Below are 15,983 nucleotides of genomic sequence, written 5' to 3' on the forward strand. Positions count from 1 at the left end.
AATTATAAACAGACTAAGCAGTCACCAAGAGAGTCTGGCTTTACCAAGTTTAGCCAGCTGCCAAGGCCACTCTATGAGAATATGTTAACTCATTATACCAATAGAGTATTATTTGCTAAGGTTTACTTAGCTAATAACATTTAAAGACATTACAGGGAACACCTAAAACTTGATTTGTTTCAGAAAATGCTTCTATCAAATTAGTAAACACTTTTTACTACAGACTCTTTAAGAGGATTCAAGGAAATCTTATTTCCTATTTAAAATTATTTAATTTTTTTTTAAATTCAATTTTATTGTCATTCGGTATTCTTTCTTTTCCCTACTGATTGAGAAGGCAAGAAAAACAAAATTCAATATGGATATACATAGTGATACAAAACAAAAAGAAGGAAAAGAAAACATGCCTCGATATAAATTCTGAGTCCATTTGCTCTCTATCTGTTGATGATGGATATATGTCTTTTAGAATTATGACTGGTGATTGTGTTGATTAGAGTTGCTAAGCCTTTCAAAGTTGATGGGCTTTACAATATTTCTATTATTGTGTAAACTGTTCTCCTGCTTCTGCTCCCTTCACTTGGTACCAAGTTCCTCAGGTTTCCTTGGTACCACTTCCTCAGGTTTTTCAGAAACCATCCACTTCATCACTTCTTGTAGGACAAGATTATTCAATCACATTCATATACCATAATTGGCTTGATTATTCACCAAATGATAGGTATTCCCTCAGTTTCTAATTCTTTGCCACTACAAAAAAGAGCTGCTATAAATATTTTTGTACATATGGCCTTTTCCTTCTTTCTTTGAAATCTCTTTGGGGTATAGACCTAGTAGCAGTATCATTGGGTTAAAGGGACACAATAAATTTAAGAACTTTTGGGGCATAAATCCAAATTGCTTTCCAGAATGGTCAAACCAGTTCATAGTTCCATAACCAAGGCATTAGTGCACCTGCTTTCCCACATCACCTCCTGCATTTGTCATTTTACTTTTTTTTTTTGGTCACCTTAGCCAATCTGAAAAGAGTGGGGTGGAACCTCAGATTTGTTTTAATTTGCATTTCTCTAATAATTAGTGATTTAGAGCATTTTTTTTTTCATATGGCTATACAGAGCCTGGATTTCTTCCTCTGAGAACTACCTATTTATATCATTTGATTATCAATTAGAGAATGGCTCTTATTTTTATCAAATTTGACTCAGGTTGCTCTATATCTTGGATCTTTATCAGAAACTTGATGGAAAGGCTTCCCTCTTAACCACACCCACATTTTCCTGCTATTTCTTCTAATTTTAGCTGCACTAACTCTGTTAGTGCAAGAATTTTGTTGAAATTGTCTATCTTACCTTCTAAGAATGTCTCTGTCTGTTGTTAGTTATGAATTCTTCCCCTGTCCATAGAATGACAAGCAATTTCTATATTCCATTAATTTGCTTATGATGTCATTATATATATATATCTAAATCATATACCCATTTTGAGCTTATCTTGGTATACAGTGTGAGAATGTTGGTCTATATCTAATTTCTGCCAGACTACTTTCCAGCTTTCCAAACAGTTTTTATTGAATAGTGAGCTCTTGCCTTCAAAGGTGAGATCTTTGATTTTATCAAACACTAGGTTTCCATGCTTATTTGCTTCTTTATAATATGAATAGAAATAGTTTTTTTTCCTGATAAACCTCTCTAAATCTTACTCAGTATTCAATTCTTTTAAAAATTAAAGCTTTGTAGTATGGCTTGAGAGCTGATACTGCTAGGTCCTCTTCCTTCCTTCCTTTCTTTTTTTTTTTTTTTTTTGGATAGATTCCCTTGATAGTCTTAACCTTTTGTTTCTCCAAATGAATTTTAGTATTTTTTCCAGCTCTCTAAAGTAATACTTTGGTAGTTTGATTCTCATTTGTATGCTATTGGCTTGGCCAACCCATGAGCAAATAATATTTCTCCAAATGTTTAGATCTGTCTTTACATGTGTAAAGAATGTTTTGTAATTGTGTTCATATAGTTTCTCTGTATTTCTTGGCAGGGAGACTCTCAAGTATTTTATACTATCTATAGTTATTTTAAATAAAATTTCTCTTTCTATCTCTTCCTGATGGGTTTTGTTGGTAACAAATAGAAATGCTGATGATTTGTGTGGATTTCTTTCACAAACTGAAACTTTGTTAAAGGTGTTGTTTCAGTTGGTTTTTAATTGACTCTCTAAGGTTCTCTATGTAAACCACTGTATCACTTACAAAAAGTGATAGTTTTGTTTCCTCTTTGTCCATGCTTACTCCTTAATTTTTTTTGTCTTACTGCAATAGCTAGCATTTCTAATAAAAACTGAATAGTAATAGTAATAACAGGCATTCTTGTTTTATCCCTGATCTTACTGGAAAGCCTTGTAGCTTAACCCCAATACAGATAATGCTTGTTCTTGGTCTTAGAGATACACTAATTATAATTTTAAGGAAAGTTCTGCTCATTCCTATGCTTTATAGTATTTTTTGAACAAAAATGTGCATTGTATTTAGTTAAGAGCTTTTTCCATATTTATTAAAATAATATTTGAAACCCAGAGATAATGATAAAAGTTCTCTTACAGGCTTCTAAAGCACATAGGATCACACTTATACAAGAATATATGCAAATGACCAAGAGCTATCCTTGAGCTGACAGAGTCCTATGGACTGATGATCAACTCAAAAACGACAGAGATCATTCACCAATCTACACCAGGAAAGCCCTGTAAAAATGAAGATTTTTACTGGCAATACAAAACTAAAAGCTATCTCATCATTCTGTTAGACAGCAGTGTCAAGGACAACAGGAACAATGAAAACTGAGTAAAATTGGCTAAGACAACCTTTAGAAAGCTAAAAAAGAGCCTGCCACCAAAATAAAATCAATTTCCATACCTCCCCCAAATTTCTATAAAACCATGGTATCATTTAAGCTCTTCTATGTCTTGGAAGTCTAAAACCACCACGGCTGTTGTTACTAGCAGGGTTTTTTAAGCCATTTTAATAATTTCACACAAATGGTACATAAAAATAACAGAACACTAACAAACTTCTGAAATATAGTAGGCATACAAGGAAATTATATTCAGCATGATACAAATCCATTGAGTTAGACATGTATGGAGAATGAATTACAACAGGATGGAGAAACAGCTGTTCTATGACAAGCTTATGTGGGGGAAACACAAGGAAGGGGAGCAGAAAACATGCTTTAAAGATGCATTGAAGCACGGTATCAAACATATGGCATAGCTGCAGATTACTGGGGATGAGAGAAGCAGAATAACCAGACTGGTATACATTGTTAAAGGTATGAAGTAGGCAACTTGGAAAAAACAAAATGAAAATAGCAACCTGTTTTGTAAACAACAATAACAAAAAAACGTAACTTTATAAAACAAAGAATAACCAATAATCCACACTGAAATTAACAAAGAAAATTACACTAAAACATTGGGGATGGAGATATCTGTATCTAAATTTAAAGTGAAAAGGCTGTTAGGCAGCTACCTTTCATTGTAGCTACTTTAGAAATAAGGGGAAAAGCCACCTTTTTCAGTACTACTCCATAATTTATCTAAGAAACAGGAGATTCTACACTATTAAAAATATAACTAGATAGTATAAAACTTGAAACAAAAGAAATACTATCAATTAGGAGATGAATAAAAATTGTGGATTTGCAAATAAAAATATATTTTTAGAAGAAACAACAAATATGAAGAATTTAGAAAATGATGCCATGATTGGTACAAACTGATTCAAGAGTCAAAGAGAACCAGCAGAATTTATATATATATATATATATATATATATATATATATATATATATATATAGGTTAGCTATGAATGTACTTTCTGATAATGGGATTTATAAAATATTAGAGAAGAGGATTGAAGAAAACTGTGGAATCCTATTGTTTTATATTTTTTTAAGTTTTATTGTTAGTTTTTATTTTAAACCATAGTCATTCTTTTTTATTTTCCAATCGTCCCTTCTTAAAAAATTCAAAGCAAAACTATTTAATTCAAGCAACTTTAAATGAAAGCAGCAATCTATTTATATATGTGCGTGTGTGTGTGTGTGTGTGTGTGTGTGTGTGTGTGTGTGTGTGTATAATGGCCATAATAAATGTAATAAAAACAAGACTAAAAGGTAATTGAACTTTACAAAAAGATAATCTTGGTCTTAGAAAACAAATGATGAGACACCTCCCTCCTCTCAGTAGAGAGGTGGGGGTGGGGTAGGTGGATCAGGGATGTGGAATATACAAGCTGTAAAATAGATTGCTGGTTTCATTTAAAGTTGTTTTAATTAATAGTTTTGCTTTGAACTTTAAGAAGAGAAGACTGGAAAATAGAAAGAATGACTATGGTCTAAAACAAAACTAACAATAAAACTTAAAAATATAAAACAATAGAATTCCACAGTTTTCTTCAATCCCCTTCTCTAATATTTTATAAATCCTACTGTCAGAAAGTACATTCATAGCTAACCTAAATCTCTCAATCTGCAGATTAACCCTATATCATCTTGTTCTATCTTCTGTAGAACTAGAGAATAGTTATTTGCCAAAATCTTTATAATAATCCTTCGGATATTTGAATGCATTTATTAATATTTTATTTTCAACATAAATATAATACAGTGCAACTCATGAAGAAACTACTATATTAGATGCTGAAGGAAATATAAGTTTTAGAAAGGAGAGATCTCCTTCCTTCATGTAGCTTACAGGAGAGGATGAGACAAGAACATATAATACTCAACAATGCATGCAGAAGAGAATTAGATAACAAAATGCTATATAGAGATTTGACAGAAGAATCCCTTTCTTACCAAGAGAATCTAGAAAGTCTTCTTGAAGGATACAGCAATTTGAGGGGGTTTTAAAGAACAGTAATTCAATAGGCAAAGAAAAGAATGGAGGGCATTCCAAAAATAAGGCATAAGCTGGAAAAAGATGCAGAAATATACGAAAATATTATATGTTTAAGGGGACAGAAATTGTCTTGTCTTCTGGATCACAGAGTATATGGAGGGTATGGAGGGGAATGATGCAAGATAAGGCTGAAAAGAGAGTGGCATTTTTAAGGCTCTGAATGCTAAACAAGAAGGTCTATATACTTAACTCAGTAGAACAACAGGGAGTCACTGAAGATTTCTGAGCATCAAAGTGACATAAAAATATCTCTGTATGGAAGATTACTCTGGCAATAGTATATCAATTTAATCATTTGTATGATATTAAGCATTTCTTAATTTTATAATCATTTAATTATCACATGGCAGGCAAGTTGATACCAAGTAAAACATACAGAATAAAATCACATAATCACAAAAGACAAATATAACAGAAAAACAGACTTCACAGAAAATGACAACAGAAATGGAATGTTAAAGAAGATTGCAGCGCCAATGGTGGTAACTACCTTTTTGGCCATAAGCAAGTCATTTACTCAACCTGGATCTCCATTTCCTCATGTGTAAAATGAAGAAATTGTACTATATGGCCTATGAGCTACCTTCTAGCTCAAAATTTATAACTAATCAGAGCTTAGTTAACTTTCCCATCAGCTAAAAAATATCACCAGTTTAATAAAGGTTTAATATGAATTTTCCACCTCTTTCATGTGAGAAATGGATTAGAAATTACTTTTATAATAATCTCTTTCATGACTGTTTTCTCTCCCTCTATCTGGTAAATGTGCGTTTTGGGGGGAGGAACGTGACAGATAGATTGTTTTTCCTCCATAATGAAATGTTCTGTCAAAACCATAGAGCTGGCAAGCATCAGTAGCAGGACTTGAACTGGTATGGAAGATTGGAGAGGCTGGCAAGATACAATAGAAAGTCCACTGGATTTGGAATCTGATACTCTGAGTACAATTTCAGCCCCAATTCCCAAATTACTCATGTGGCCTTGGCAAAGTTATTCAGGCTTTCTGGGGTTCTTTCTTCTCATCTGGAACACAAAGAATGTGAATAAGATGGTCTCTAAGGTTACTTCTAGCTCTAAATCTATGATGCTGGTGCTGTAACCCCAGTTCAGGAACTAGGAAAATGAACAAATCTTTAGTTTCCATGTCTGCATAATGAAGCTGGACTTGAATGTCCTTTCTGGATTTGAAAGTTCTGACTACCTTGTCTAACCTCCACAGACAAAAAGAGAACATGTATTCATTGCTCCCATTCTCCTCCAAGAAACCAATACATTTAAGCAATTCTGTAAAGGGGAACAGAATGGAACAATTTGAGAAGGCTTTTCCTTTTCTAAAATTCTTTCATTCTAATTAGAGCAAAAACTAATGTACAACAGGAAAGAATATAACTAAAAGGTGCTGCTATGGCTAGAATGAGTACAGTAGCTGAAGATGAGGTGGAATTGATCATAGAAAAATCTGTGAAGGTAAATTTTGAGTTAGGCTTTGATGAATAAGAGGCACAAACTTTGGAAGGATGAAAGAAAAAAACAGTCCAGGATAGTGGCATTGGCAGCAAAATAAATCATGTAAAAAAACATTTATTAAACACTAGCAGTGTCTGGTAATAAGTGCTGGGGACATGAATATAAAAGCAAGACAGTCCCTCACTTCAAGATGCTTATATTTCAATAGAAAACCTATTAGTAGAGGCTAGAAAGAAGTGTTTTTGTCTGGGCAGTAACAGGAATGGTGAGTATAGTCATGAGACATACAACGTATCTTTTCCAAGAATGAGGGTTGTTTACTCTTCCCAGAGCAAGAAATGGGAAGTTCATAGGATTTGGACACATGAAGTAAATAGAACCCTAACATAAGTTGCAGACCAGAATTCAGTACACGATGGCTCCATTATAGGCCTTATATAAAGATGTCAAGTATTGCTAAAAATACTGTTTACAATGTGGTTTCAATTATATAGTAGTCTCCCAGAGTGAAGTTCAAGGAAAATGTTTTGGTAACTCTTCTGTGTACTTTGACTATACAGTACAGATTAAATAAATTCAAATTTGTTAGAATCCTTTTTATAAAATTATTTTAGCCAAAAAAGTGGTAGAGTGCAATCTAGATTAGGCTTTGAAGAAATCTCAGTCTGATAACGCGAACTAGGAATGTGAACAAAGCTCAGACTCCAGAGTTGTTGCAAGAGAACCTTTCTTCTCATAGGATCACAGATGTAGAGAAGAGATCTAAGAGGCCATCGAGATGAATTCCTGCATTTTGCAGATGAGAAAACTGAGGTTCAGTGAGGTTAAATAGCTTGCTAATGGTCACACAGTTAATGAGTCTCAGAGATGAGATTTGAACCTAAGACTTTTAGACTCCAGGTCCTCATAATTGATCCACTACAGCATAATAATATGCCAAAGAATTACAAATGACTTTCTATTGAATTGACATTTAAATTTAGAACTTAGGGATTTTTTAAAAACAAAAACTCAGGAGATTTAATCACCACAATTTGCAAACATAATATGTTGGATATTTTCGTGCTTTAATATAAATATGGTGGAAAAAACCCTATGTTTGTTTTTTAACTATGGTTTTACTGACAAATGATATGCACTGAAAAACAATGACTATAATTTAGGAAAGGAAAAAATACTTACAAGTATGTCTGGCTAATGAATAGTTGGATCCACCACTTGTCAAACCAAACCCTTCAGGAATTTGGCTGGAACTTCGAGGTCTTGTCAACAATTTTGGAGGCTCAATTTCTGCTCCAAATTCAGCTCCTATTACTCCTAATAAAACAATAGCTGTAGCTTGTTTACGTCTTTCTTCATATGATGTAGATATTTTTTTCATTTGTGGAAGACCTGATGATAGGCAACCTGAAGTAAAGAAATAAATACTGATGAGCACACATCAAAATACACACACAATGAGTAAAATCCAAAGATTTCTCTAATTCAAAACATTAAAAATAATTTGAAACTTTTAATTTGTATTTTCATGATTGGTTTCTCAAAAATTTAATATATGACATGTTCACACATATTTGTATTTGTGTATACGAGTATGGTTCGGGGCAGCTAGGTGGCGCAGTGGATAGAGCACTGGCCCTGGATTCAGAAGGACCTGAGTTCAAAGCCAGCCTCAGACACTTAACACTTACTAGCTGTGTGACCCTGGGCAAGTCACTTAACCCCAATTGCCTCACCAAAAAAAACCAAACAAACAAACAAACAAAAGAGTATGGTTCAAAGAAAAGGCACTAAGTATGCTATGTGGAGTGGTGTTCCAAAAGTCTTAGTGCAGTTTCAAACTACTGATAAACTTCAGATAATAGTATCTGAATATTTGAATAAAAGGGAGCTTTAAAGATTATTGACTCTGGTCTCTTTGTTTTACTGATGAGTAAACTGAAGCTTAGAAAATGTTATATGAGGGTGTTATAGGGGGATTTTTTTTCAAATATAGGTTGAACTTGATGGCTGTTGAAGTCCCTTCTAATTCTCAAAGTCTGAGTCTGTGATCTGTCCTGGGAAAAGGGAGATGCTTCCTAACTCCAAAACCAGTACAGTCTCAACGCCCTCTGACAATGACAAATGCAATAATAGAAATAAACGTCTCATAAATATTCAGGGTCAATTTATGTCAAGAAGAACATGGTTCTCCAAATGTGTGGACCTTGCAAGGACAGAGAAGAACCTTATCAAAAGGGCTATGAATTGAGAATGAAAAAGGATGGTGAAAACTGTCTTGTGAAATGACCAAATAAGATATCAGAGTAAATAAAAATTAGAAAGAAGAATAACAATAGAAAAGAGATGCCCAGAAATCCATATGGCATAACAATTCAAGAGAGAATGATAAAACCTTTATTTCCAAATGTATACATATAAATGCACAAAGCTGGAATAACATTCAAGGTGAACTAGAATTACTAATGCAAGGAAGACAAATATGATGCCATAAATATCACTAAAATTTAGGGAGATGGGATCTTGTATAAAAGAACAAGAAAGGAAATAGGATAGTGCAAAATAACACTAATTAAGAAGATGTGTTGGGGGCTGCTAGGTGGCACAGTGCATAAAGAACCGGCCCTGGATTCAGGAGGACCTGAGTTCAAATCCGGCCTCAGACACTTGACACTAGCTGTGTGACCCTGGGCAAGTCACTTAACCCTCATTGCCCTGCAAAAACAACAACAACAACAAAAAGAAGAAGATGTGTTCATGTAAGGAAATTGAGGAACTAGAAAGGAGAAGCATGGTAGAAAACATTTCTATGAAGGTGAATGGAGGCAGAAACTGAAGTGATATTGTAATTGGTGTACATAAAAGAGACCACCAGCCAAATCTAATGGCCTTTTCTTAATCATCTGTTTTGACTACATGCCTTTGACAATGCTGACTACACTCTTCTCCTTGATATTCTTTTATCTAGGTTTTCATGACACTGTACTTCCCTGGTTCTCCTTCTACCTCTCTGACCCCTTCATCCCTATCTCCCTTACTAGATCTTCATCTACATCATGCCCACTAAGAGTGGGAGTCCCCCAAGGCTCAGTCTTGTGACCTCTTTTCTTCTCCCTATATACTATTTCACTTGGTAAATTAAATTCATCAGGTCCCATGGATTCAACTATTATCTCTATACAGATGATTCTCTGATCAGCTTCTCTCCCAATCTCCAGTCCCACATCTCCAACTGCCCCTTGGACATTTAGAACTAGCTGCCCTATAGACATTTTAATGTCATGTCCCCTCCCTTCTTTCTAACTTCCCCATTGCATTTCAATTAATTGCTGCTCTGCCTGGTTTCAGCTCCACAGAATAAGATGGTCCTCCTAGGATAAGCTCATCTCTTCTAAACTCACCACCATTCTGCTAACTGGAGCCCTGACAGCACCAACCTCAGTCTCTGCTCCCCTCTCACTGCAACGCTAGAGGGCCAAGTACCAAACCCCTCCCAATACTTTCCTTTATAGAGGGGCTACAACTGGATTCAGCTCACTCTACTTTGCATCTGCTGCCCTTCCTGGTTTCAGCTCCATGAAACAAGGTGCTCAAGTAAGCTTGAGAAAATTTCAGAACTTATTATTAAAGTCATGATTAGTGAATATACATAAAAGGAAACAGGGAAAACAATCAGCATTGTGACAAGAATAGATTGTTCAGGTTCAAAGAAAACATAACTTTAAAACCAAAGGGCATGGGGCAGCTAGGTGGCACAGAGGATAGAGCACCAACCCTGGATTCAGGAGGACCTGAGTTCAAATCTGACCTCAGACACTTAACACTTACTAGTTATGTGACCTTGGGCAAGTCACTTAACCCCAATTGCCTCACTTAAAAAAAAAAAACCCAAAGGCATGGAAGGTCCCTTTTAAAAATGTGATGATAAATATATGTGCAAAAACAATAGCTAGTTTTCTTTGTAATGCAGAAACAGAGCAAGCCATTCCAATATGTAGAGGAATAAAATAAAGGTGTACTTATCCACAGCATTATTTTATAGCTCTATGAAAGTAACCATAGGAATAAGACATGAGAGAAAATTTAAAGATTTAACTATCTACAAAGATAAGACAAAATTATTGCTGTCTGCAAATGATATGATAGATTACTTAGAAAACCCCAGAGAATCAAAGAAACTAATTTGGCTAACAGTATCAGTAAAGTGGCAGGATGTGAAAATAAATCCACAAAAAATGGAGAAATGAGCATTTCTATACAGTAGCAACAAAAACCAGAAAGAAAACCAGAGATAAATTATATTCAAATTAACTACAAAGTACATGAAATATCTAGATGTTAACATACCGATACACCCTTTAGAAATACACAAACCATAAAACACTCCTTAGAAAAGTAAAGACAAATATTTGGAGACATATCCACTGCTCCCAGTTAGGTATGACCCATATAATAAAAATTACACTACTACCTCCTCAAATCAAGAGACTTCAACAAGAATTTATTAAGTATCTACCCTGTGCCAGAAACTATGTTAATTGCTAGAGACACAAAACCAAAATGAAAACAACTCCTGCCCTAAAGAAACTTACATTCTATAACACATGCAAAGATTAGTACAAACAAAATACAAACAGAATAAATTTTTTTTTAATGGGGTGGGAATGAAAAAGATCATCCATTTCTTTTAGGAGATGCCAGTTGAGCTGAACTCTAACATTTCAAAAAGCTCAGATAGGGGCAGCTAGATGGCACAGTGGATAGAGCACCAGCCCTGGAGTCAGGAGTACCTGAGTTCAAATCCGGCTTCAGACACAATGCTTACTAGCTGTGTGACCCTGGGCAAGTCACTTAACCCCAATTGCCTCACTTAAAAAAAAAAAAAAAGCTCAGATTAAAAAATAGATCATTCCAGGCCAATACAAAAAAGCAAGGGGTCGCAAGACCAAATGCCATAAACAGAAAACATCAAGACCACTTTGGTTGGGACACAGCACAGAAGAAGTGGAATGTGTAATCATCCTTAAAGTATGAGTGGGATCCAGCCTGTGAGCTGGAAGAGGGCTTTATATCTTATCTCAAAGGTAAGAGGAAGGGCTTTAGCTTTTGGAAAGGATTGATAGAACCAGATCCATGCTTCAAAAATATTAATTTGGCAGCCTTTTAAAGGGCAGATTGGAAAGAGGAAAGGTTGGATTTGGGGGAAACAATTAGGTGAATGACTGAGAGGGACTAGAATTAAGATCGATGGAGTGTAAGGGAGGAGAAAATAAATAAAGGAGATGTTTGGTTATGGAGAATTAAGGAGAGTGAAGAGTGGAATATGACTTAATTATAAACTTGAGTGACTGGGAAGTTGGATGGATTTGTGGGGTAAAGATAATGAGTTCTGTTTTAGATGTTAGGTTTGACATGTCAATAAGATATCAAAATGTGTAATCAGAGAGAAGGTAATGGGAGATGATAAGCAGGATATGTAGATTTGTGAGTCATCTGTATCAAGGATCATAAATGCAAACTTGAAAAGACATCAGAGGTCATGTAGCACAAACTTTTCATTTTACAGATGAGGCACCCGAGGCCCAACAGGATTAAGTGACAGAACAAGATCAGATAGGTAGTCCAATTGCTCTTTCCACAATGTCCCACATATTGTCTTTTTTTTTTTTAATTTTTTTTTATTTTTGAGGCAATTGGGGTTAAGTGACTTGCCCAGGGTCACACAGCTAGTTAAGTGTTAAGTGTCTGAGGCCGGATTTGAACTCAGGTCCTCCTGAATCCAGGGCTGGTGCTCTATCCACTTCGCCACTTAGCTGCCCCCCACATATTGTCTTAAAAAGATGATATCTGAACCATGGGAGTTAATACAATCACTACAATATATTGAGAATGAAGTGAGAATGAGTCAAAAACTGAGCCTTAGGATGTATGCATACACACATAGATGATAATCTTACAAAGACTACTGAGAAGAACTGGTCAGGAGGTCTGAAGGAAAATCAAGAAAGAACATAGTGACAAAAATTTAAAGGGGAGAATATTCAGGGGATGCGATGGTGTGTAGTGTCAGATACTAGAGAGGTCAAGAAGGATGAGGACTTTTGAAAAGCCATTGGATTTAACAATACAGAAGTCAGCATCTGCCTTTAGTGAAAGCAGTTTCCGTTGATCCTTAGGGACTGAAGCCACATTTGTAAGAGGCTGAGAAGTGAGAGAGTAGAGGCAATGAGTGTAGTTTGAGGTGTGAATGATACAGGAAGTTAGTTTATGGAAGTCATAGAGGCAAATGATTTTTTTTAAAAAAATGATGAATGAACAACAACAAAAAAAGCATTTTTGTTAAACATCTCTGATGTGCCAGTCACTAATACAGCAGATATGCTCAGGATACAAATACAAAAGTGAGACAGGCACTGTTGGCGGTTCACTGTCGTGTCCTTTCCAGAGCAAGAAAAGGAAAAGGAGGTGACAGGGCAGGTCAAGGAGGAAAAGAGAGCAGCAGGCCATCCTTGGGAGGCTGGATGTAAAGCATGATCCTGATCTGACTAGATATAGAGCATTAAATGAAACCTTGGGGGGAGAGGAGGGTTCCTAGACCTGAATATCACTGATATAAGAATGCCAAATGTAAACACCTCCTCCTAGTGCAGTTTGGCCACTCTCCTATGACTTATGGTTAAGAGAATTACCTAGGACACTGACAGAGGTGTGTATGGCCCATGGTCACACAGCAAGCATACCCTAGAACTGATTTATTGAAGTGAGATTTTCCTTTCTCCAAAGCTGGCCCTCTCTCCCAAGCCCATGCTGCTTCCTTAGGATACAGATACCAACCTGAATCTTATGCTAGTGAACAGAACTTGAAGAGTGTTGTCATTATTATACTCACTGACAAGAGTACCTGACCTCAGAGTGAAGCTTTTGATCAGAACTTACTATTGGCTAACTTGGCTGATTTTAGTAGAAGTCTTTCTTAGATAACTTGAAATTTGAATCAGATCTCTTGGTTCTATTTAGCATGCCATAGATTCAGGGAGAATAATGAATTCCAAACTGACAATGAAAGGAAAGAAATAAATGAGAGAAGGCTGCTTTAAATCTTTATGACTAGTGGAAGAGAAAAGGAGACAAGTTGTTCTGTACTGTAGAAAACTACGTGGTCAACAAAAAACTCTGACAATGTTTTTACCTAATTCTACAACATTTGTTGTCATTGGTAATATGATTTTTTAAAGTGTAAATGTTAATTTCTAAAGGTTTCATGGAATAAATTTGAAAAATATAGATACAAAATTCTGTCAGCTTTGGTTATTATTAACTCCACCATAGTACATAAAGAGAAGAAAGACAAAATGGTTCCTAAGGGAATAAATTAGCTTTGAAAAATATTCAAATTCCTTCAGGAAGGATTTTAAACAAACATTTAAAAAATATAAAGCTTATTAAAATGTGTATAAGTTTATATGATAATATATAATATATAGTAATGTCTATTTATACACGTAATAATAAGCAGGCTATTTTACTTATGTTGCTAAAGTGCTAAAAATGTTTTGTCAATTTGTAAATTCTAAGAGCAAGATAAACATTTTTATTAAATACAATTTCTGATCAAAAGCCAAGAGGAAAATGCTTAAAACAGGTTCTTAGAATTGCATTACAAAATAACATTTATTTGATGGTAGTGTAAAATGTATATCTACTTTTATTGAAGAAATTTATATTTTTTGTAATGAGTAAAAAGAAAATACTACTAATAAAAAGTATTAGCTTATGTGTGTGGAGGGGAGGGGAGGGGAGGGATTCACATCTATACAAATATATTCCCAATCCATACAGTACTACGGTAGTTGTGATGGTCATATGGCAACTAAAGGGGGGAAAAAAAAAACACAACACAAACTAAAAGCTTAACCATGCTAAGAAAAAAAAATCAATAATCACTCCTCCCTGGGAAGAAGGATGAAAATGGACCTTAACATCAGACAAAGTGATATTTACCAGTTTGATCATCTGTATCACAGTGCATATACTTAATAATGGTTTTATGTCTATACATGAACACACACAAGGAGTAAAAGCTCTATTTATCTACATCTACACACATAGAGAGAATATTTTACTCTTTCCATAGTATCCTTGAAACAGGAAGCAAGCCTGACTCCCCTCCCCCAGTCCCAGCAAGAAGCATGCTCCATAACAATAGTTCAAAGGAAAGCTCTAGTCTGCAGTTGCACTGATTGTTCTGTCAGCTGACCTCTGCAGAAGGGAATTGCTAACCACGGCCGTGCTCCTTAGCTGACAAATGAATGATCGCAGCTCCATCTATTTTCACTATGGCTGCCTCTAGCCCAGGTGCTCAGACAGAGAGCCCGGTGTGACATCTTAGATCAAGATGAATTGGCACAAACTCCTGATCCAAGATTGTTTTATACCATTTAATTTAGTTTCTTCCCCTGCTTGGATGAGCACAGCTCTGGTTATGGATTTCTATTCTAATGTACTGAAGCAGGCACTGAAAGAAGCCAATGAAGCAGATGCTGGAGCAAGGGACTGCAGGGATACTGATCAATAGGCAAGGCATTGACCCCAGCAGTTCAGCCTCTGCAATGGCCACTGCTTAAAGAAAACACACACACACACACACACACACACACACACACACACACACACACACACACACACACACACATTCTGCTTCCAGTAGGAAATTAAACAACATGGGGCACTTGGTGAACTTTTTTCTCCTTGTTGGGCTTCCTTTTTGTTTGGGTTAACTCTCTACACAACCAGAAATTAGGAATTTTTAATGGTTTTAATGACATCCTTTAAAACACAATCAGTTTGGATATTTTATCCCTATGTTAACAGGAAGAATGAATGGTACCTTCTACTAAGTGGTGAGAATATGAAATTTAAATTCTTTCAAAATATTTGAAGTAATTTCATATTTATAATAGATAACAGATATGTTCATGTATGTATATATAGGTAGACATAAGTTATCAGATTTATATGGGATACTTTCCTAATGATCATAGTATTAACTTCTTTATGCTCCAAATATATGATATATAATTTTTTATCAGCATTCAAGTCTGAAAAAGTAAGAACTCCTTTCAAGGAAAGAAATTTCATGGCCAAAAAAGGACAGGGAAAAAATAGTATTGACTATTTGATTAGCAATTCTGTATATGCAGCAAACATCTCATACCTTATTCTAACAATGGTCCAGTTTCTCTGTTTCTTGAAATTAAAAAAAAATTTAAATTACTGACCAACTAATTCTTCTTGGGTTCATCTCAATGAAAATACTGGAAATAATACAATTAACTATAATGACTTCCCATAAATAAAATGACAGCCAAATGGGAAATTTTGAAATTTCAAAAATGAAATAACGTCTATAAAGGTAGTCTTCACTACAGTTTCATTTGTCTCATGAAAATCTGGTATTTTCTCACAGCAACGAGCCTCCATTTAATCATGCTAAAGGGTGACACAGAGATTCATTTTCTTGACAGGACGGTTGATCACCCTATCACAGTAAGAAAATTAATATCTTC

General features: G+C 35.1%; 1 protein-coding gene across 2 annotated transcripts in view; it reads right to left on the reverse strand.

The window, feature by feature from the left end:
* WDR7 (WD repeat domain 7) overlaps nucleotides 1-15,983 on the reverse strand; it is a 454,202-nt gene that overhangs the window by 212,806 nt on the left and 225,413 nt on the right. For both annotated transcript variants that reach the window (XM_043964540.1, XM_043964532.1), the window contains one exon: nucleotides 7,600-7,824. In XM_043964540.1, coding sequence (XP_043820475.1) covers nucleotides 7,600-7,824 — 225 coding nt within the window. The remainder of the gene's footprint in view (nucleotides 1-7,599; nucleotides 7,825-15,983) is intronic.

Source organism: Dromiciops gliroides, chromosome 1 (genome assembly GCF_019393635.1).
Source record: "Dromiciops gliroides isolate mDroGli1 chromosome 1, mDroGli1.pri, whole genome shotgun sequence".
Lineage (NCBI taxonomy): Eukaryota > Metazoa > Chordata > Mammalia > Microbiotheria > Microbiotheriidae > Dromiciops > Dromiciops gliroides.